General features: G+C 53.0%; 9 protein-coding genes across 9 annotated transcripts; 2 read left to right on the top strand and 7 right to left on the bottom strand.

The window, feature by feature from the left end:
- Nucleotides 1-167: 167 nt before the first annotated feature.
- On the bottom strand, nucleotides 168-1,372 carry BKA58DRAFT_91825 (uncharacterized protein). The gene is made up of 2 exons (XM_046176193.1): nucleotides 868-1,372; nucleotides 168-806 (listed from the first exon to the last, which is right to left on the bottom strand). Exons 1-2 carry the CDS (start codon nucleotides 1,134-1,136, stop codon nucleotides 368-370), a joined length of 708 nt encoding a protein of 235 aa, XP_046029086.1. The 5' UTR covers nucleotides 1,137-1,372; the 3' UTR covers nucleotides 168-367.
- Nucleotides 1,373-1,878: 506 nt separating this feature from the next.
- Nucleotides 1,879-3,083, bottom strand: BKA58DRAFT_91856 (t-SNARE). The gene is made up of 3 exons (XM_046176194.1): nucleotides 2,839-3,083; nucleotides 2,325-2,788; nucleotides 1,879-2,275 (listed from the first exon to the last, which is right to left on the bottom strand). The coding sequence occupies exons 1-3, from the start codon at nucleotides 2,963-2,965 to the stop codon at nucleotides 1,913-1,915; spliced, it is 954 nt and encodes a 317-aa protein (XP_046029085.1). The 5' UTR covers nucleotides 2,966-3,083; the 3' UTR covers nucleotides 1,879-1,912.
- Nucleotides 3,084-3,424: 341 nt separating this feature from the next.
- Nucleotides 3,425-5,502, bottom strand: BKA58DRAFT_376816 (nicotinate phosphoribosyltransferase). Its single transcript, XM_046169553.1, has 3 exons — nucleotides 5,071-5,502; nucleotides 3,975-5,024; nucleotides 3,425-3,927 (listed from the first exon to the last, which is right to left on the bottom strand). The coding sequence occupies exons 1-3, from the start codon at nucleotides 5,261-5,263 to the stop codon at nucleotides 3,695-3,697; spliced, it is 1,476 nt and encodes a 491-aa protein (XP_046029084.1). The 5' UTR covers nucleotides 5,264-5,502; the 3' UTR covers nucleotides 3,425-3,694.
- Nucleotides 5,503-5,584: 82 nt separating this feature from the next.
- BKA58DRAFT_91768 (uncharacterized protein) lies at nucleotides 5,585-6,742 on the top strand. Its single transcript, XM_046176190.1, has one exon. It carries the CDS (start codon nucleotides 5,650-5,652, stop codon nucleotides 6,700-6,702), a length of 1,053 nt encoding a protein of 350 aa, XP_046029083.1. The 5' UTR covers nucleotides 5,585-5,649; the 3' UTR covers nucleotides 6,703-6,742.
- Nucleotides 6,743-7,237: 495 nt separating this feature from the next.
- BKA58DRAFT_91766 (uncharacterized protein) lies at nucleotides 7,238-8,333 on the bottom strand. The gene is made up of 2 exons (XM_046176189.1): nucleotides 7,832-8,333; nucleotides 7,238-7,775 (listed from the first exon to the last, which is right to left on the bottom strand). The coding sequence occupies exons 1-2, from the start codon at nucleotides 8,142-8,144 to the stop codon at nucleotides 7,369-7,371; spliced, it is 720 nt and encodes a 239-aa protein (XP_046029082.1). The 5' UTR covers nucleotides 8,145-8,333; the 3' UTR covers nucleotides 7,238-7,368.
- On the bottom strand, nucleotides 8,334-12,917 carry BKA58DRAFT_91765 (uncharacterized protein). The gene is made up of 2 exons (XM_046176188.1): nucleotides 9,568-12,917; nucleotides 8,334-9,506 (listed from the first exon to the last, which is right to left on the bottom strand). Exons 1-2 carry the CDS (start codon nucleotides 12,778-12,780, stop codon nucleotides 8,523-8,525), a joined length of 4,197 nt encoding a protein of 1,398 aa, XP_046029081.1. The 5' UTR covers nucleotides 12,781-12,917; the 3' UTR covers nucleotides 8,334-8,522.
- An 889-nt stretch (nucleotides 12,918-13,806) lies between these two features.
- On the bottom strand, nucleotides 13,807-14,735 carry BKA58DRAFT_91772 (uncharacterized protein). The gene has a single exon (XM_046176191.1). The coding sequence runs from the start codon at nucleotides 14,642-14,644 to the stop codon at nucleotides 13,922-13,924; it is 723 nt and encodes a 240-aa protein (XP_046029080.1). The 5' UTR covers nucleotides 14,645-14,735; the 3' UTR covers nucleotides 13,807-13,921.
- A 501-nt stretch (nucleotides 14,736-15,236) lies between these two features.
- On the bottom strand, nucleotides 15,237-17,087 carry BKA58DRAFT_91775 (uncharacterized protein). Its single transcript, XM_046176192.1, has 2 exons — nucleotides 16,148-17,087; nucleotides 15,237-16,101 (listed from the first exon to the last, which is right to left on the bottom strand). Exons 1-2 carry the CDS (start codon nucleotides 16,946-16,948, stop codon nucleotides 15,460-15,462), a joined length of 1,443 nt encoding a protein of 480 aa, XP_046029079.1. The 5' UTR covers nucleotides 16,949-17,087; the 3' UTR covers nucleotides 15,237-15,459.
- A 413-nt stretch (nucleotides 17,088-17,500) lies between these two features.
- BKA58DRAFT_376800 (amino acid permease-domain-containing protein) lies at nucleotides 17,501-20,607 on the top strand. The gene is made up of 8 exons (XM_046169552.1): nucleotides 17,501-17,843; nucleotides 17,895-18,132; nucleotides 18,181-18,340; nucleotides 18,388-18,408; nucleotides 18,617-18,686; nucleotides 18,737-18,769; nucleotides 18,818-18,956; nucleotides 19,009-20,607. The coding sequence occupies exons 1-8, from the start codon at nucleotides 17,750-17,752 to the stop codon at nucleotides 20,258-20,260; spliced, it is 2,007 nt and encodes a 668-aa protein (XP_046029078.1). The 5' UTR covers nucleotides 17,501-17,749; the 3' UTR covers nucleotides 20,261-20,607.
- The last annotated feature ends 38 nt before the right edge of the window (nucleotides 20,608-20,645 follow it).

Raw genomic sequence — 20,645 nt, 5'->3', positions numbered from 1 at the left:
TTCCCCGCTGAGCTGGGGTTGGTTCGTGGGATGCGCTGCGGCGGAGCGGGCGGAAGTCACAGGGTTCTTGTGTCACGATGACTGCAATCGTGGTTTCCTTGCGCATGGACAGGAAGGTTCTACGACGCTGTGGAGGTAGTTTGTTTATGTGGAGAGACATCTGGCGTTCGTTGGAGTAGTCTCGTCATACTGACACCATGCAGACGCTTCTACGACTTCAAGAGCCTTCACTCTCGTAACAAAGCACACTTCCGCTTACTGTAAACTATCATTCAATATCTGCAAGTCCTAGCTTCACTATGTACAAGTCCCAACCCTGGGACCATCTCCATCACCCTTAGCACTCCCCATCCACCCCCATCTTCATCTAGCAACCAATCCTCTTCCCACTAACAACAACATCATCATACCAAATCGTATTCGTATCCCCCCCATAACTCTCCCACCCAAAGTACGCGCCCGTAATCTTCGGCTTGACACTACTCCTCGTCCATTGCCCGGCATTCGCATTGGTCGCTCCATTCCCCACGGTCAACCCAGTCACCGTCGCATTATTCAACCACGTCTCTACGCTGCCATCGGTGCCAAGATGGTACTCAAAGCACGTCCACACGTTGGTTGGTAGCGCCTTTGAAGTTGCGATGCCCTGGGGCGACAGGTCGGGCAGAGTCGCGTCGTCGGTTTCGCGGTTGTACATGAGGATCTTCGATTGGCCGCCTATGCGGAGGTGTTTGTTTGTGCCTTGCGCGGAGTCGGGCATCGTGATGAAGGTTACGTGGGAGTCGGTTAGGGCCTTTGACGCCTTACTATAGATACATTAGTACATCTTCCTTTAATCTTGATCTATATGAGATGGGAAGAACGCACAGATACGTCCGCACGTAAACATCACCGGCAGGTATCTTAGTCGTGCCGACAAAGATGTGGCCGCAGAAACCTCCTGCGCCGTCGACACGGATACTGTTCTTGCCTGTGTGCGCGGTTGTGCTGTCGAGGGTGACTTTTCCGCCTTGCGAACAGTCTGGGGCGTAGGTCGGCCAGGCGGTTTGGTCCCAGCCGTTCTCGAAGCCTTCGGTGACTTGCGAGAGGGCGGGTGCCGCGAGGGCTAGAGCGAAGAGTGCTGTTTGGCCAAACATTGTTTCTGTTGGTCTGGTGGAGTATGAAGTGCTGGTTTCCAAGACAGCGGCCAAGTGCTATTTCTTTATACCCTCAATTTCACAGCCCAAGCTTTATCTTCCGTAGCTCAATAGGTATAGTCCCATGCTTGTTCCGTGCTTGTTTCCAAAATATATGAGTTCGCGATCTAGTGGACGCCAGAGTGGTTAAAGTGTCGGTAGATCGTGCGCCTTACCCCAGGTAATTATTCGGCTTTTGTGTTGGTTAGATTGCTTCGAAATTTAGCGTGGTACATGTTTATATTACAACGTCACCTGAGAGGAGGTTTCGCCGCCATTTCTCACAAAGATTGATTGTGGCATGCGAATTCAAATTGCGTCGGACCGGTGCGTGGGGCAGTGAAGTCAAGGACCGTGGCAATGCAAACACGATTGCGCATCGCGACGAAAAGCACGTGTTTGACACTCTTTCATTCGATAGCTCGTAAGCTAGCCTCTAAAACAGTTGTATGTAAGTAACCCGCAATGCAATTCGGCCAGCGCTACAGAAACAGCTTGAAGACGCTGAGAATAGAGGACGCCATCAGGCGCCTACAAAAGAGACCAATTTTCCTAACCAATGGAAGAGATGACAGGAGAGATGGGGTATGTATGTCCACCGTGAGGGTATTACATATTGTACGGACCAGCCTCTGGGAAAGACTAATAAAGAAGAGACGGTGGATGTGATGGAATTCGAGACGCGGCTGTATAGCAATCTCTCAATGCTGGAGGGATAGACTCGGCTGGTGTGTCGATTATGCAACGGTGTTGGCAGCGGCCTTGTTGACTTGTGTGACAACAACAGCAATGACAACAACGACGATGATGATAAGCAGGAGAACGAGCAGGCACCACCACTTCTTGCGGTTGCGGCTGCGGGCCTTGACAATGGCACCGTCGATCTCCACGTTGGCGGCCTTGACGTTGTCGTGGATCTCTTCGCCCTTTTGCTCGATGTTGGCAACAAGCGGCTCCTGCTCCTGGACGATCTGGTCGAGGTCCTGGAATAGCTGGGCAAGCTCCACCATTTGACGTTCTATGTTCTGAATGGCCTCGTGTCGCTCCTTGACGTTGCGAAGGGTGGATGATGCTTGGCCGCGGCGGTCTGAGTTAAGGAGCTGGAGGGTGTTAGCATAATGATGTACTCGACCAATTGAAGCTACTTACAGCCTGCTGAAAGATGGGCGCATCGGGGTCTGATACCGCCTCTCGGACCTCCTGTTCGGTGGCATCTGGGCGCACAATGCGGTATTGGCGCTCAGCAGCTGCCTGTGAATCCCTTCGGAAATCCGACTCGAGCTGTTGGTACTTGTTGATGGTCGCCTTGAGTCTTCGGTCGACCTTGCCGACTTGTGGAGCGTTTCTTGGGTGACCAGAGTCGGGCTTCGACTTGATGGCCTTGACGCGGCCGACGAGGCCACGGTAGCCGGTCATGATCTGCGAGCTGAGGTTGTTGATCTCGCCCGAGGGCATGTCTGGGCGCGCCAGCGACTGCTTGAAGACACGGTCGAGGTTGCTGAGCTGGGCATCGAGGTCGTCGAGGGCGCGGTCGACTTCGCGGCATTCGTCGAGGATGGCATTGGGGTTCGCGCTGGCGCCACCGCCGGGGTAGTTTTGCATCTCTACATCGCCTGTACTGCGTTAGAGATAGCCGTTGAGGTGTGGCGCATCCAAGACGTACCATAGCCGCCCTGGTTGTAGTTGTTGTAGCCAGCCGGGCTGGCGTCGCGTGCGTCGTAGGGGTTACCGCCATACGATCCTATCTGGCCGTAGCCCTTGTTTCCGTACTGTTCGTCCGCAGCAGCCATGGTCAGCAAGTGTTGATGTGTAGTGGAGTGGAGTGTGTTGTAGGAGGGCACAGTTACTCGGGTACGCTGACAGAGAGGGAACTTACGCTCATTCTGAAACAGGCCCTGTGTGGTCTGAGTGGACGTGAAGACTCCTGAGACAGCCGACTGCAAACGCGGAAAGCGGCACTAGAGTAGCGGTGGGCTCGTGACTAGGCGAAGGGTGAATTGAGGTCAAACGCGCTTGAGCTCGAATCAATGCTGTCAATGCTGTGCAAAGGCTGGCGACAGAAGATAAATGTGTTTCAGCTCTGCGAGTGTTTCCTGGGGCTGAGTGGCAGAGTGGACCGCGCATGCAGGAGGCGCTGGGCTAGCTCCATGGGGCTGGTAAGCAGCGGCGCGTCGTTGACCCGCAGCGGCGAGGTTGCTAACATCACTCTAATTTTGGCACACGCACATGCTTCGGCGTCTAGAAGGCACTTTGGGCTGCAAACTTGCTATTCGCTTGCACTACTCTCGCATCTACTGTTGACTTTCGCCTCATCTCGTAAAGAGACTCCGAGCCGGCCACCAAGCGCTGACGCAGCTTCACGGTCATCGCAGGAAGGTCTGCGCTAGACTCAGCCTTGCAGACCGCATCTCAGCTTATGAACGCCTCCACTTCTTGGTTGGACTCCACGTCTCTGCAGCGTAGGAGCTCAAGTCTAGCCAACGTATACGCCCCACCGGATGAGATGCACACCGCACATACTAAGTAGCTGGCGCGCCTGCAGTTCCCCAACGCGTCTTCTCATCACCCCCAGCCCACGACTTCTCCTGGTAGCCTAGTCGCTGCTTGACTTCATCTACTGTCGCCTTGTCTCCTGTGTTCTTGCCAATGTTGTCGCTAATCTTGACGGCGTAGCGCCCCGCAGCGGAGGCGATCTTGATCACAATGTTGAGGGGTACAGACTTGTTGCCTGTTGACTGCTCGACAAAATCATCTGTCATGGTCAGCCATGTCTCAAGGCATTTCTACTTTCGCACTTACTTGTCAGGAATGTTCCAACACCGAAAGTAGGCTGGAACCCTGCTGCCTCTGCTGCAGCCTTATATTTGAAGCACAACTCCAGGTTCAAAGAGTCGGAGAATACAATGGTCTTCTTATCCTTGATGCCTTCCTGGTCGTAGAAGTCGCGCATCATCTTGATAAACTCCAACGGGTCTCCAGAGTCCTGTCGCACGCCTGCGAATACCTCGGCATAGGTCTGTCGCGACCCTTGGTTCCCGTCGTATGGTGCCTGAATAGGCGGGTTGGTTGACGCCATCGTCTCTACGGCATCATTGTTGGTGGTTTGTCCCGCTGACGCCAGCGTTGTGGCACCTCCTGGAATAGCCGTGGTAACGCGAGGAATCTGCTTCTTGAAGGCTCTCAGGAAGGTTGGTGTACCGAACGTGTCTGTGAGTGCGATGCTCAAGACACCTGCGCCAAATGTCGCTGTCCAGTATTCTAGGGCAATTTCGTTTGCGCTCTCGTAGTTGTTGGTAATCGCAGCCACACCCATGAACCACTCGTGCGCGACGGTGCCCACTGGAACGAGGCCATGCTTCATGGCGAAGTGGACGTTGCTCGTCCCTGAGAGTTTGCCTTTCCACCCTGCCTTGTCGCCCTCGTCAGCCGCCCGGCGCAGGCCCTGCAGCACGAGATCCTGGGTGTGGTAGTCGCGACGTCTCCGCGAGCCAAACTCGGAGAAGATGCATCCGCCTTCCAACAGACTCCGCCCCTTCTGGTATGCCTTTTCGACTTGGCCCGCATGGCTCCAGTCTGTCTCGACGAACTTGAAGTAGGCCTCGCTGACCAGCGCCAGTAACGGAATCTCGTACAGGATGGTGTCTAGCCAAAGACCCTCGGTATGGATGTGGAAATCGCCGCTGTCGCTGTCTGACCCAGTGTCGTTCGCGGGTTGGAAAGATAGCTTGAGCTGTTTGGAAGGCTTGAGGCGGAACGTGGAGAGGAAGTGGAGGTATTGCGCGTTTAGGTAGGGGCAGGTGTTCTTGAGGAAGTTGATTTCGGCGTTGGAGACGGTGACACTCTCGAGTTCTGGAGGGTTAGCTATTGTAGAAGTAACAGAGAGGGCAAGACATACTATCTACTTGCGCTTGTAACCACTTGAAGGCTGCGCGGTTGAGCTTCTTGTCGGGCGTGCGATTCGTGAAGCCGTAGGTGACTGAGACATCGGGGAAGAACTTGAGTATGCAACATTGCATAGTCAGCTTGTAGAGATCCGTGTCCAAGAGGGAGATGATGCCCTCGGGCAGGTTTGCTGGTTCAGCAGCCATGGTTGTGTGTCGGGTGTATTGCGCGATTGTGTGATTCAGCCTTAGGTTGCACTTGCGATCGCGATAGATGGAGGGGTGGTGGGGCAGGCGCGAGGTTATAAGGGCGCGTAGAGTGGGTCGCGCGTAACCGTGGTTGAGAATGAGAAACCTTTGTGATCAAAGGCGTGGAGCAATTGTCAATGCGTAAACGTGTGCATTCACCAGACAGAATATGTTCCGAACAGTGACGGCATGCGGCGCGTGAAGTCATCGAAGGCTAGCGCCGATTTCCGTCAGCCCTACCAGTCAAGAAACCCTGAAGCCGCATGAAGCCTGGACTCGTTCCGCTCTTCACACGCCATCAGGGTCCAGCAACCGTCGCTCCTTACCTCGCATAGACCCAAGAGATGCTCGTTGCCGTCTCGATTCTGGCACTCTCGCTGTCCTTCCTGGTCTACCAGCGCCCGCCATCCACATGGCTCGCCTTCATTACTCGCTTCGCCCGCTCTGGCGCGTCGTCGATACCTGAGAAGTCGCAGCATGGCGAGACAGACCACAGCACCTCCGCGGCGGAGCAGCGCATAGAGCAGACTTCAACCAAGCATGAACTTACCAGAGTAGCTGCAAAGAGTCCATCTCCTGAATCCACACCAAAAGCTGCGCCGGCCTCTGAAAAGGATGCGCCTGCCGTACCTACCTTCACGCTCAACGAGCACGAGAGCTCCGACGAGGACGAAGAAGACAACCTTCCACCGCCCTCATTCCCAGCCATGAACTCCGCCCAGCGAGCCTCCAAGCTGCCCTCGCTATCCGCCATGTCCCCTCCCTCCACCATGCCTCCACCTAGCAAGCCCTCCCTCATGGCCCCGCCACCAAAGCCCACAACCTCTCTCATGCCGCCACCACGAGTCGCAGCTTCAAACCTGCGCGCCCTCCCCAACACCTCCACCCAGTCAATGCGCGTACCCACAACTGGGCCCCTTCCGAATCGCGGCCCGCTACCCAATCGCGGCCCACCGACCTCAAACGGCAGCCTGGGGCTTCCGCCCACTGCAGGCTCCGCACTCAAGACACCAAATGCGCGAGGCAAGGTACTCCTGTCACCCGGTCACTCGCCACTCGACTGGGCCTACCTGCAAAAGTCGGGCAAGAACTTGTCGGGCGTTGACTCGATGATACGCGTTACACCCGCTATGCTCAAGGAGAAGAACGGGCGGAAGGGGAAGCCTGCTTGGTCGAGCTATCAGGGGAAAGTGTATAATATCTCGCCCTATCTGCCGTTTCATCCTGGTGGAGAGGGCGAGCTGAAGAGAGCGGCGGGTAAAGACGGAACGAAGCTGTTCATGGAGGTGCATCCGTGGGTGAACTGGGAGAATATGCTCGGCGAGTGTATGGTGGGTATTATGGTTAGTGAAGAGCAGGCGCCGAGTGATGCGGGTGGATTAGAGGATATGGATTGAGGATTCAGGTATGATACCCTATAGACCAATGCATTAGACGGCGTTTGAATCGAAGTTGTTTCTACAGCATACAGAACACAATCACGCGATAGCAGGAAGTTGAAGGCACTGTGAGACTGATACATGCCTAGATGTGTTTGCTGATGTCAACACGGAGAACATGCCCGCTGTATACATCGAGTTGGGGAGGCAGCGTTCACAGGTGTAATAAGCTTTGAGTATCTCCAGGGTATATTGTAAGATATCGAATGGTAAGGAGTACCGAACATGTAGGTCTAACTCGACCCTCCACCCACGATTTCCACAGGGAAACAAACAGCGCAACGCATGCTCATGCATGGCCAACGCTGCCAGAACTCCCAAGACGCCAGCCCTGTACCAAATCCTCCACATGCTGCGCGCCATCGATCTCTCGGAGCAAAGCAGACACGGGATCGTCCCTTGCCTCCTTGGTCCGGAGATCTCACCTCATACTCCTGAAGTAAAGCGACCATGGTATCGACCATGTCTACCTTCCTCTCGAGGTTCTCCGCGTCATCCATCTGGGCCAAAGTAGCCACGGCATTAGTATGCACCACCATTCTCTTGACACCCTCATCACCCGACCTCTTTACTAAGAAGCCAAAGCATCGGCTTGCGCCACCTTCGTCCGGTAATCTTCCATCCCTAGTCTTTGAACAAGGCAGCGATAGCATCAGCTATGGCCGCCTTCTCCTCAAGGCCCTTAGTGTCGTAATCCTTCATCAAGGTGGCAAGGGCGTCGACCCGCGCCACCTTCTTCTTGAGGGCATCCACACCACCCTCGGTCTCTAGCAAAGACGAGACAGAGTCACTCTGCGCCGCCTTCGCCTCAAGAACCTGATGTCCACCGTGACTGTCCAGCCACCGACTCACGTCGGTAAACTGACGAGCTTGAGCTCTCAGCCCAGTTCCACCTGCTTCCAGCCGCAGCTCGTCAATGTCACTGACCTTGTCAGTGTCAGTACCATCAATGATACTATGGAGAACTTCCATAGTCTCATTATGCGTCTGCACTTGTTCATCGAGCTCCAATGCGGAAAGCTGGGCGTGAGCTGTGACTAGTAAGCAAACCATCAAATAGGAGTACAAGGAGGCTTGTCGTGCTTACGCTCGTACTCTCTGTGGAGTCGGTTCCCCTCGAACTTGACGGCCCGGGCTATCTTACCCATGTAGTCGACAAGCAATTTCAACCGGGCTTGTTTAACCTTTAAAGGGTTTTCACCATTCCGCAAGGACTCGACCTCCGCTTCCACTGCTGCGACCGCGGCAGTCTTTTCCTGGATCTTCTGATCCGTGATGTCCGCGTTCCGTATGAACGGCGTGATGTCATACTGCGCTTCGGCAGTCCGCCGCCAGAGCTCGAAGTCAGCCTCGGTGCGCATCGTATCCATTGTCACCGCAAGGTGTTCGTTGGGATGCATGTTGAAGAGTGATTTTGATTTTGAAAAGTGAGTGAAAGAGATTGTGTGTAAGTGAGTGAGTGTGCGAAGGCGAAATTTCCAATGGCACGCTTCGCTTGCTGAGTGAGGAAGTCGCGACCGGCACCCACGTTTTCACAGGTCTACAACAGCATATCTTAGCTCCATGGGCTCGCATAGCATGTCTTGATAGAACATTGCCCGTTGAAGGAACTGGAAGATATCACAGTGATTACAAATCTCATTGAGTGAGTTGACGTGCGCTCGCTCTTGCCTACGGGAGACTCACTTCTCGTAACACGATAGACTCTGACTATTAACATTCTGGTGCGAGCGGTCGCGACATCCCATATCTCAAGATGGGTATCAAAGCTCACCAGGCTAGCCTTTGTTCTCTAACCGCGTGACGATGACAGGAAGCAGTACCGCGCAACATGCAACCATGTACGCGCTCACGCCAAAAGCTCCTTGAACATCATACTGGAACCGCGACCAAAGAACGCCGAAAAGCAGACTAGCGATGATAAACACCAAAAGGACAGTCAGCGCAAGCGTATCGCGGTCTAGGCCTTCATCGTAGTAGATACCCCATCCTTCAGCAGGCTGCCCGATCTGACCGCGCAGCTCACCACACGTACGCTTCGGAAGCTGATCTAGTATCCAGGTATCCTTTTCGTGAACGTCTGTCGGACACGTGAATAAGCTTGCAAGGTAGACTGGTGGGATTGGCGGGTATGTGGCTGGCGGGCCGGGAATACAGCGATACTCCGCTCCTGGTGAAGGCTCAACTTTCGGCGGAGGTGGTATGCATTCACAGGTGACTTGCCCTGTGCTGTTGGTGACGCAACATGGATCGTGGTGTCTTACATCAACGCTGCCGCCGATTGGAAGGCGGAACTTGACGAAAGATATTCCTTTGACGCTCTTCAGGGAGAGTATGTGGAGGAAGCGACTGCGGTGGCGTAGATACTGCCTACGCATGAAACACAGTAATGCACGGTCAGTGGTAACGTCTTCGATTCGTTCCTGCTGCAGGACCTTTCGGAGTCGATTGCGATGCATGCAAGCCAGAAGATGGAGGATGCTTTGCTGGGCCGATGGGTTGTTGGCAGTAGCAGTGCGCGGTGTGTTGTGCTGGGGAAGGCATGACGATGACTTCATTGTCGAGTCCCCGACGATCGATGTGACTGCCTTTCGGATCCATTGTATGGGATGTGGTGCAATGTATTGCTGATTTCCAGATTGATGGTTCTGAGCCGACGCGCGCACTTTGGCACCAGAGGTACGTCGCATATGATGAACGAGCTTGTCGATACCTCCTTTGCGGAGCTCTCTAACGTCGCTATGAAGAGATTCGCCGCATGCCTGCTACATTTTTAGCATCTGAACAGGTCTGAAAGGCTTTCAACTCGGAAGGAAAACATACGCATCGCCATCGAAGGCGTACCATGTCTGGTCTCAGAGGTGGTTCCAGTAGACCTGCGGCAATCATAACGTTATCTGTTGCTAGCATTAACGTATCAGTCGTGAGGAACATAATACTGCTCGCCGTAGTCTTCCAGTGTGCACCGCCAAAGAAGCCATCGGCGCTTTGCTTGGAGTCGTCACGCCACTTTTGCCAGGTCAAAGCCTTACTTTGCCCTGCAACTGCCTCTGTCAGGGTTGACTCTACTGTCACAGCACTTGTCACCTCTCCACTGCTCACGGACTCCAGGTGTGTTAGAGGTGTCGATTTCGGTACTAAAAACGCTTGCAGTTGTACACGAAATGTCTTGAAAGCTTCGCTCTCGACTAAGAACTCGCGGAAGATGGCCAGGTCCTCGAAGGCGTCTTCATTCACTTGGTGTGTATCGACACTGTTTTCTTCTTCGTCAGAGCTTTCTTCATTGCGTTCTCTACGAGGTAGCGGCAAGCCTGCTCGGCCGCTTTGCAACTTTTCGACGATGGACTGTGCCAGCATAGCCGACTTGATGAGCACAAGTCGCGATGTCAGATACTCCAGTCTTTCTGTAGCCTCGCCTTCCAGAAGACCTGCATATGCTCGAAATAATCGCCGGAGATTTCTCTGCAGTCTTGCCGGTCCGATAGCGTGGTTTTCAATGGCGCTCTTGTACAGCGACATCAGAGTCTCGTCTTCGTAGAAGATTGCGAGTAGTACCTTGGTAGCTGTTGCAATTTGAATCGCGGAGTAACCACTACCTCTAGACATGTCTGATGCTGAGGACGCTAGAGATGCTATCGAGAAGACGGATGCGATCGATGCTGGGTAGGAAGATGATCCAGATATGCTGTCACCGTAATCCTGATCAGCATTGCCCTCGGTTTCTCCAGCTAGTCCTGTTTCCAGCCAAGTGTCGATGTGTATGTTTCCCAATGCTTCTATACGCGTGGAAGTTTCCAAAGTAGCTGCACTTGATGTTGCCTGCTGAATTTCTGAGATTGAATTTGTACTTTCTGCGTCGCTTTCGAAGACTTCTAGATCAGGCTCAGAATCGCTCCAGGAAAAGCTTGGAGCTCTTGAAGTCACCCGAGGAAGGTATGGTGATACAGTGCTTCCAGACAAAACTGTTGGCTGCTGGAGCTGGTGTGATTGTGACATTCGCCTCGATTCCGTATTAGCGGCTACTTTTGCGACAAGGCTGTTATCATCGGTATCTTCTTCACGATTCCTATCAGATTCAGCTGCGAGGCTTTTCTCGGGACTGAAGCTGCTGTTCGCGCAAGTTGAATCGGGTCTAGAGGAGTTTTCGTCTTGTGCCTCACGCGGTGGAGGACAAGGTTCGCTGACTGCCTGTTCTTGGGATGACACGTCGTCTCTCTGATAGAAATTATGCGCGGGTACCTTTTTGAGTCGTGGGTCATGTCGAGAGGGGATTGGACGATATGAAGGTGGGAGTAGGTGAAGTGTAGGTTGCATAGGATGAACCAAATACCCTGACCTCTCGCCATTGCGCATGGAATGTTGCCGCTCATCATGTTGAGGTGAAGAAGTCTGATTACCCGTTGCGTGCACCGGGTGTTGTGACACGAGTGGCCGTTCCTTAGCCACACGGGCCACACTTGCTCTTTCTATGCTATTACGAAATTCTGCAACATATATCTTTTCTGAGTGCCTCGCACTTCGAGCAGAGTAGGAGGGCTGAGCATGGGAGCGTGGTGGTCCTTGAGAATGATATACCGATCTTGGCTCTCCCGTGTAGCTCATCCGTCGCGCCGTTGCTGTCGTTGGCCTTCTCCGCCCTGTTCCGATGGCGGGTTGTATGATAGCTGGACCAGACCGATATCCGGTTTCTCTAGTCGGTCGAGGGGCTGTGTCGTAATATACAACACGCCTTTGACGAGGTGGAGGTTGTTCAGCTCCACGTCGACGGGGAGCAATCGACACCTCAGAAATTTCGTCTTCCGTAAAGTAATCATCGGAGCTATCATCAAGCGCTGCGGGAGGACGGTAATAAACTCTCGGGTCGCGTTTCTCGCTATTCGGCATGAACTTAGCCTGCCCAGTGTGAGGGCTGCCCTGAAGGTCACCAGCTTCGACGGGTGGCAGATGGGCTGAAAGTCTTCGATTTCGTACCGACCCAGCTTCATGCACTGAAGCAGTGTTGTGACGGGCTTGATACCTCGGATCATGACTACTCGATATGACTAGCTCTGTCATTCCATCCTCGGCGGGGTTTATCTCCATCGTATGACCTTCAAAATCACCATCGATCCGAAGCGATGATAGAGTGTTAGTATCTACCAGAAGCCGAATCTCCCCGTTCGCATTGCCGCTGGCAAGATCGCAGGCCTCAAGGCTTTCTGTATCCATACCATCTCCAATAGACATATCCAATCGTGAACTGGTAGTCCTCGATGGGATTCTCGGGGCTATCGTAGGCAACATGTGAGCTCGTGGACCTGGACTAGCCTTCCGCTTGTCTTGAATACGTTCCTGGCTTACGAGAGGATTGTTGTTCTTTCCATCGTCTTTGGAAGATACCTGCATAGCCTTTACTCTGGGAGGAGGATGCTGTACGATAAAGGCCGGTTTTGACGATGATTTGGATGATGGCCTCGCCGACGTCTTCACAGGAGGCTTTAGGGTGTTTTGTCTTTGCTTGGGTTCTCTGATGAAAGCCTTTCTTCTCGTCGATTGCTCAGCCCTCGACTCTTCGATTCGCGTACGAAATACGTTGGGGAACTGCGCTGGCGCTTTAGTCGTCACAGGGTCATTCTTGGAAGCCGTTCGTGATAGCTCGCGGGTACTTGAGGCATTCGTCGCTTGGTCTGGCGTGGCGTAAAACAAGTCAATAGGCGATGGGCTTCGATCTTGAGTTATACCTAGAAATGTACCTGGCTTAGAGACAGTGGTCGCCATATACTTCTGGTCATTTGGAAGTATCGACTGAGAGATGACAGGTCGACGGACGGGAGCAGATCGTGAAATGGAGGACGAGGTACTAGGGGTTGCTGTAATCCGGGGTTGCGAAACGAGGGTATCGAACAATTGCGATTCGGGATTCGCATCTGCCCATTCAAAACAACATGAACTTCTCGAGTGGTCGTAACAATGTGCGCAGCTCAAATCGCGTACATAGTTATTGCTGCCGCCACAGTTGCAGCATAGCCACCGTTTGACGGGATATCGGTCTGACATGATTGCGATTAATCAAATCGTGGACCTGAAGTAGAAGCGAAGGACAGGTCTTGAAAGAGAGTATGTAAGTGATACTCTTGACCCTGGGGCGTACTTCAGCCCGCCATCAACCAGGCTGAACAGCCGGGGTGTCCATCTACGCGCCTACCTCACAACCCCGCCACGCCACATGCAGGACATGGATCGATGAATCAGCCTTGTGTGCGCCGCACACATATTCCGCTTCTGGTAGGATGTCAGTGGCTGTTGGAGATTGAACTGGCTAGTCTAGATATCAGCGACCCGCGAAGAGGGCTGTGTAATTGCTGCAGCTGGAGACGCCACGGCGAACCAATTGCACACAACGTGTGTTGACGCCACTATGGTGTGTCTTTGCGCTTGTACTCTTGACGGAGGAGGTATTGATTTTCAAGTCAGTTATTTGAGGATCGCGCATAGTGTAAAACAGCAATCGCGTTCCCCCGGGAAGGCTCAGCATTCGCATTGAGGCTGAACGTCAGCCGTGCCGGCCCCTCGATCCCTCGATTAGTTCCCGACTTGTGCTGCTGTCTGAAAAGGCGAAGTTGCTGGTTGGAAAGAGAGATGAAGGTCGACGAAGGAAGGTGCCGCAGTTCGTGCGCTACCGTGCACGGTTCGATTGCGGAAAGGACGAGGACGGCTGCCCGAGGAGCCGACAATACACTGCCTAGGTGACGGAAACATCGCTGCAGCTATATGTATGCGGCAAATACGGTCATGTACCGTTTTCGGTAGTGTAAGCTGCTGCTGTAGATGTCAAGCTGGCAGCCTTGATGTTGTGAGCAAATCGCGCTATGCGAGAGCCGCTTGTGTCTACGCTCGACCGCATGGTAGGCATGCACATGGGAAACTCAATATTCCGTAAGAGTCGCCGCGCTATGAGCATAGTCATGATCAAATTCCGTTTATCGCGGTATTGTAGACAGTAACATGCAGTGCACGATGTGCGAAAACCTCGCGTACGTGCTGGAGCGACATTGAAGTACACTTACTGACAACAATACGCGAGGCAGAAGTTGTACGAGCAAGGCTAAAGATTCAAAACAGTAGGATCAGAATAGCTGCTACTTCACATGGCATTCGGCCCCATCTCATGACTACACCATATGCACTAACTCCTCGCTCAACACCCGTATACAATCCTGAACCCCTGTATCGGGAACGCGGGAGGCGCAACGTTCGAGAACTCCCAGTAGTTCGGCGCTGATGGGCTGTCGTACATCATTGCCATCATAAACGACATTGTCTCGTTACAAGCCGTCTCGTCGACAGCTGCAACCCCGCCGACACTCCTTGTCCTCTCAAGCGCCTGGCTTTCGCCGTTGACCGTACCGAACAACAAGGCGTTCTTCTCTGCCTCATATGTATTCCATGTAGCGATCGCACCGGCTTCCCGCTCGACTTGGTATACGTAAAAGCTCGGGTTCGGGCCAGAAATCTTCTGGAGCTCAGGGCGGGGGAGGACGAATTCGAGACGGCAGGTGTAGTTCGACGTGCTATTCGGTAGGCCTTGAAACTGTACTCGCGTGGCAATCTCTCCAGCATCTTTGACCTGACGACGTAGCATGAAGAACTGCTTGGCTTGGTGTAGGTGGTCGACGTCGTAATCGGGGTAGCGCGCGTTGATGACGGTGAGATCGGTTGGGTAAACTTCGTGGCATACGTATTCGCCCGAACCGATCGGGGGAGGGTCGGCAGCATTGAGATCGCCGTCGCAGAGGCGGACGGTGGAGTTACAGATTGTGTTGTTCGCGAGCAATGTTGAGTTTGGCTGTGGGTGTGGTACGCCAGAAGCGTGCCGCGAGAAGAGTACGGCGAAGCATAGAGGAGCGACGCGGAACATCATCTTTGGGTGGGAGCGTGCCGTAAATCGTCTCGAGGGGGCTGTCTTGGTAGCTGAAGTGTAGGCTTGTTGAAGCACTGAACAGGAGTATCAGAGTATGACTAGGATGTTAGGTAGCGTGCGATCAGTAGGAAGAAATGGGCGATAGAAGAAGTGTCTTGAGTGTTGAGGGTGAGTATTCTATATATGCCAGAAACATTGCGTTACCCATTATCGAGCCTTCCTCCTCTGCACATGTCTGGCATGAGCAGCCCTCCGTGTGGAAAGCGAGATACGCTGTGTGACTTGAGGAAAGAATCTGGTAAGCTCGAAGGGTCGTTGGAAGCTCGCTGCTACCCCGTAGAGATGCGTCTCGAGGCATGCTTGCTGTAACCAACGCGCAAACACCGACGATTGCCAATCCGAGAAACAGCTTTGGAGTACTGGTGAAGGCAGTCCTATCGCGTTCAAGCCGCGTGCTGATGACGGTTACGAGGCATCATAAACAACACCATCTTGGCGATTGCGACCCAAGGAGTTAGGAGATATGGGGACTCCTCCCAATGCGACATTATTGATATTGTGCATGTGCGAGCGGACGTACAAGGCGGATTGGGTTACGATTGTCGATCGTGAGTGCCGGACCTAAAGATGACGGATACAGGCTTAGTCAGCTGGCGCCAGTCCGCGACGCGATTCGTACGCGACAAGCGCGTCGCCCTCTCGTTTCTATTATCCGAGCTCCAAAATCCCAGTTCCCCAACACTACGCCGCGTGTGCAGCTGCCGCATCCAATCAAAGATCGTAGGTATGGTAATGATTCGAGGCATTTCCGTCAGTCAGCCAGGAACAATTTCGAGGCTGTTCATACCCCGATAAGAAGGTGTGACAGAATGGCGGCTACTTTCTTCCGACGATAATTCCCTTCTGATCGGGTCGAACGGTAGCTCGGAAACAATGGAGCTTCTAGGTAATGCAATGGGCAGGACCGGGCCTTGTGGCATGCCCAGCACCCTTACGCCCGAATAGACGACATGGCCACGTCCATCCACAGCGATGATCTCCAGGGCATCCTCCTGCTCTTGTATCATGATTGAGATCGTTGACGATCCAGTTTTGCTGCTCTGCAGCTCGACCCCCCAAGTTTGATTTTGGGCAACAGAACACGTCAAGCCGCCCCCAGGTGCACCGTGAAGTGTCAACAGCTTCATCCTGTCTCCATTCTCGTCTCTTTCTATGACCACTAGAAACCTGCCGTTAAAGCTCGAAACTCCAGCGACAACACTCGAGCCAACTACCTTCTCAGGAATAGGCCTTATCGGTTGACGAAGAACGTGTGGGTCAAAGCCAAGAGTGTCGATTGCCACGAGGAAGGTCGCTGGGAGGTGTGAACGTGGTTTGTGGTCGACGGTGCAGAGAATGTAAGGCCGACCGTTTGGAGAGATGGTAAAAGCCGCGCTCGTTATCTCGTCGCGATACGCCTGTCTGGAGTCAGCTTTGTGCCGGGCCCTATCACATGTCACTTACACGTTCATTGCTTCTCGCGTTGCAGTCAATGTGCCAGCAAGGATCCGGGCGAATACTCTGCTGGTGGCCTACGTTCCGAGCGACAATCCAGCAATACAAGTGATTCCCTGTTGTCAAAGCGAACACCGTTGGCCCATAGATGGCATCACTTCGGCAGGGCGAAAACCCAACAATCTTGACAGCACCGTTGTTTTGAGGACACTTCAGGACTACATGGTCGCCCTGAAGGTTCCAGGCCGGCATGTACTTGTATCTGAAGATCTTCACTGCACTCACTCCTTCCCCACCCACTGCGATGCTTGCCGTTGCCCCTCCCTCGGAAGATTGGCGTCCAAGTTGTGAGATCGACACGGATCTCGGGGTCCAGTTTCCGTCCTGGTCAATCCGCTCTTCTCTCACGAGGCTGGGCACATGGCCGTTGTTTGTGCGATACTCGTCATACACCAGCAATCGATTGTGGGTGATCACTGCGAGCAGATCCTGTGAGAGAGCAATTCCACGGATCTCCTCATCTTTCAGAATCATCGAAATATTCAAAACGGCTTCGGGCTGGATAATTCGACTTCTGTTCGCGCCCTTCACGTCGTATAACCGTATCTGCTTCGATGAGCATGTTGCTACCCATCCTAACGATGAGATCGACGTCGCGACATCGGGTGCATTTAGAAACGACAGCCGCCTTGGTCGTTGTAGCAGATTACTCGACTGCGATCCTGATGAGGCTGAATACACCTGGAAGTAGTCCATCGCTAACGACGAGCGACGCGCCGAAGGGCCCGAAGAGCTGCTGGATATGGACATCGTCAATGCACTCTAACTGCAATCATCACTGGGAAACCGTTAGCTGGGAGTTAACCAAAGCTTCATCCCTGGAGAGCCTCGAATGTATGTAGGTCAAGGACGTAACACTATCTGACATACTTTCAGCTCGCGATCTTGTCCGCATGCGGCATACTCGTTATCAGCTGCATTGGCAATGTCCTGCTTGTATTGCACAGAAACTCCACACAGAACGCACGCCCAGAGGAAAGCAATATCCACTATGAGAGGGGCCGTCTCCACAATGTAGTTCGGCCCTATCAATTACCATAGTTGTCGCCTAGCTGCAACACGTAGCCTGAAATGTACACCGGAACGATACTAAGGCGCGGCTGAGAGGACGTCCTGCCCTATCCACCAATGTTTGTCGACCGTGGCGCACTTAGTGCGGCCTAGCAACCTTATGCATACGAGCATGTGCAACCTTGGTTATCTTCTCCCGATATCCCGCCTTTCTGACCAATCACAGCAATACCAAGTCGCGTGCCCATGTACCGTCCTCATCACGAAGCCTATCTCTCCAGTCACTCTGGCGTTGATGGACAACAAGTAAGGCAGACAGAGAGGCCGACCGGTATGGTCTAAGCCTCGCCACAGGCGGATTGGACAGTGAAGCTGAAGACGTGCCGAATGGAGGCCAAATAGTCACGAGGGTTCGCATTCGTCGCGCAAGCATCATCTTCTAGTTCAAGGTCGCGGTCAACATTCATAATTAATTCACAACCACCCGTAGCCTGACGAGGTCGTACTTCGGTACGGATTCGCCTGGGAATCCCACGCAAAATGGCTGAAGAAAAGCGCCCCCTTGACAGATCGCCATACTATGTGACCCATTCAGAACATCTTGACCGTGTGCTCAGTAGGCCTCAACTGGCAGGTAAGTGCCAAAGGAGTGAATCAACAAGTACGCTGGTTGCTGACTCGTCAGGCATTGGTATATCCGGTTGCATAGGTGGAGGAATCTTCATTACGTCCGGGGCACTGATCGCTACCACTGGATCTTTAGGGGCTGCTATTAGCTATCTAGTCGCAGGTGGTATTGTTGCTTGCGTCATGTACACTATTACTGAGATGGTTGCATGTCGACCGTTGACCGGAGCTCTGATTGATCTACCTCACACATTCCTAGACCCAGCCTGCGGTTTCGCTATCGCATCTATGTACGGGTGAGTATGGACAGGAAAACTCCGAAAGACGTCGCTGACGACCATTAGGCTAGGCAAGATTTGTGCGATGGCTACTCTTACAGCGAGTTCGGCGGAGCTGACTGCGCTTCTGAAGAGCGACCCAAAACCGCATTCTGCTGGTGCTGAGGCAGCTATAAATATAGCGTTCATAGCCCTGACTACCCTTTCCCATTGCCTCGGCGTCAAGGTAAGCTATGCCCTTGGACAAAGGCGTACTTCGCTAATATATGTCAGCTGTATGGCAAGATCGAACGAGTATGTCACCTAGAGTAAAACAGCACTATGGGTGGCTCTAATCCGTGTCGCATTCTACAAAGTTATCATTGAGCTAGAAGTACACATGAGCTTAGGGTGTGATTACTTGCTAAGATTTAGCAACATGTATGCGGCAACATGCGGCATGGATTCTGGCCACCCCGCTGACGGCTCTCGACAAGAACGGCCTGCTAACGAGCACTTCTAGGTCGTCATGTGGTTCAAACTGAGCTTGCTAGTCCTTGTGTGTGTAATGGGCGTGGTCTTGAACTTCTCCGGTATGCTTCCGCGCTTCGTCCAACATAGCCATGTGTCTAACGCTACCAAGGCGGCGGCCCGAGACAAGGAGAATACTATTCGAGTACGTTCAACATCTTCAGGCTACATGTGACAACGCTGAACACTCTAGATTATACAACATTCGGATTTCCATCAGACTGGAAGCCTATTGGCCACAACAGTACCACTCCTGTCCCTCTCAAAATGGCGGGCGTTTCCGACGAAGCTTTCGGCATATCCGGCCCCGGAGGCACACTGTTCGCTCTCATGTGGGTTTCTAGTATGTCTCAAGATACTCCAAATAGCTAACATCTTGTGAAGTACTTCAATAGTTTTAGCCATGTTTTCTTGCTTTGGAGCAGACCTGGTCGCCATGACAGTCGGTGAAGCAAAGAATCCTTGGAGAGACGTACCCATCACCATGTCTTTCGTCTACATCGTTCCGCTCAGCATATACCCGTTCGCGATGCTAGCTGCTGGAGCAAACGTCAACTATGCAGACCCGCAGCTTCCGAAGATATGGGCGAGAGGCGGCTATGCTACGAAGTCAGCGTTCGTGATAGCGGCCGAAGAGTCTTCTCTCCATGCACTACCCAAAGTTCTGAACGGACTCTTCATTCTATCGGCATACACTACAGCCAACACCGATCTCTACGCCGCATCTCGTAGCGTGTTCATGCTTTCACAACAGTACCTTCCAAGAAACGTCGCAAAGGTCTTTGGTCGGACTAACAATGGACACACACCTTTGGCGGCCATCTTGCTTTGCTCGGCACTCGGGTTCTTATCTCTGATAGGCTTGGCCGACAAGACTGGCTCACAGCCGCGCATCACACTCTCCGAACTGTACACAGGCACTGCGGCATGCATCTACCTCACTCTGTGCATCACTTTCCTGCGCTTCAAAGCCGGTCTTGACCGATTAGCGCGGCGGCAGATCTTCGGTCGCAACCATCCACTCTACATATCACGCCTGTTCAAGTCTCGATGGCAACCACTGCCTGCATATATCGGGATTTTCGGAAGCGCCTTCGTTCTTGTATGGTCTGGCGTTCCGCCACTAGTCATTCTCGTTGCGAAGGGCAGCCTCACTTCCACAGACAACCTGAAGTCTACCATCAGTCTCGCTTTCGACGTTCTTGGAGCATACATCGGCCCCTTCTTGTTCGCATCTCTGTACATTTCATACAAGTACATATATCCCCGAACATCCGAAGTTGACCTCCGCAACCTTACGGTAGAAGACTACGTCCTGGAAGATCTATCTAGCATCGAGCTCGAAGGCCCAGTCTCCGAACCTCCAGTGCCGCGACATCGGTTTGGTTCGTACGAGATGGACGCCCAGCATGACGGCATTGTGAGTCCTACGAGCACCTTTGAAGACCCATTCAAGCAGGAGCAGGTGCATCTTAGTGTAAGCATGGATCCCATGATGCAGGAGGAGATGGAAGCGGAGGCTTCGAGAAATAACGAAAGAGCGCGGATAGAGCAGATTTTGGAGAGAAGACCAGCGCGATTAGCACGCGGTGTGTGGCGAGAGATCTGGAGCTTTGTAATTACGGATAAGGACTAAGTGCAGGTAAACAGGCCTAGCTAGTGCGTACATCGACTCTCTTGGACATCTAGAACTCTGATGTAACAATGTGAACCTATCTTCGAATTGGCCTAGCTTAGACGAAGTCAGTACCTGTCACGATGGCACTCATGGCGCCGTTCGGCCCTATTCCACAACGGCAGTCGTATTTCGATGTCGGAATGTGGAGTGCCCAAGTGCGGACATGGTTTTGCGATGGAGCGCGGCCGTCGGGAGAACTCGGGGTTGAATCACGTGTCGGGTGTCGGACATTGTGGAGCGACGAGATGCACCGAACAGCGAACATGGCTAGCATCGGCAAGAAAATGGATATTTCATGTGTTTAACATAGTAAATTGGTATTGATGATATTGGTATAGTACGA

This window comes from Alternaria rosae, assembly GCF_020736505.1.
Source record: "Alternaria rosae strain MPI-PUGE-AT-0040 chromosome Unknown BKA58scaffold_2, whole genome shotgun sequence".
In the NCBI taxonomy this organism is placed as follows: domain Eukaryota; kingdom Fungi; phylum Ascomycota; class Dothideomycetes; order Pleosporales; family Pleosporaceae; genus Alternaria; species Alternaria rosae.
The sequence above is the reverse complement of the archived record's forward strand: the minus strand, read 5'-3'. Positions and strand labels throughout refer to the sequence as shown.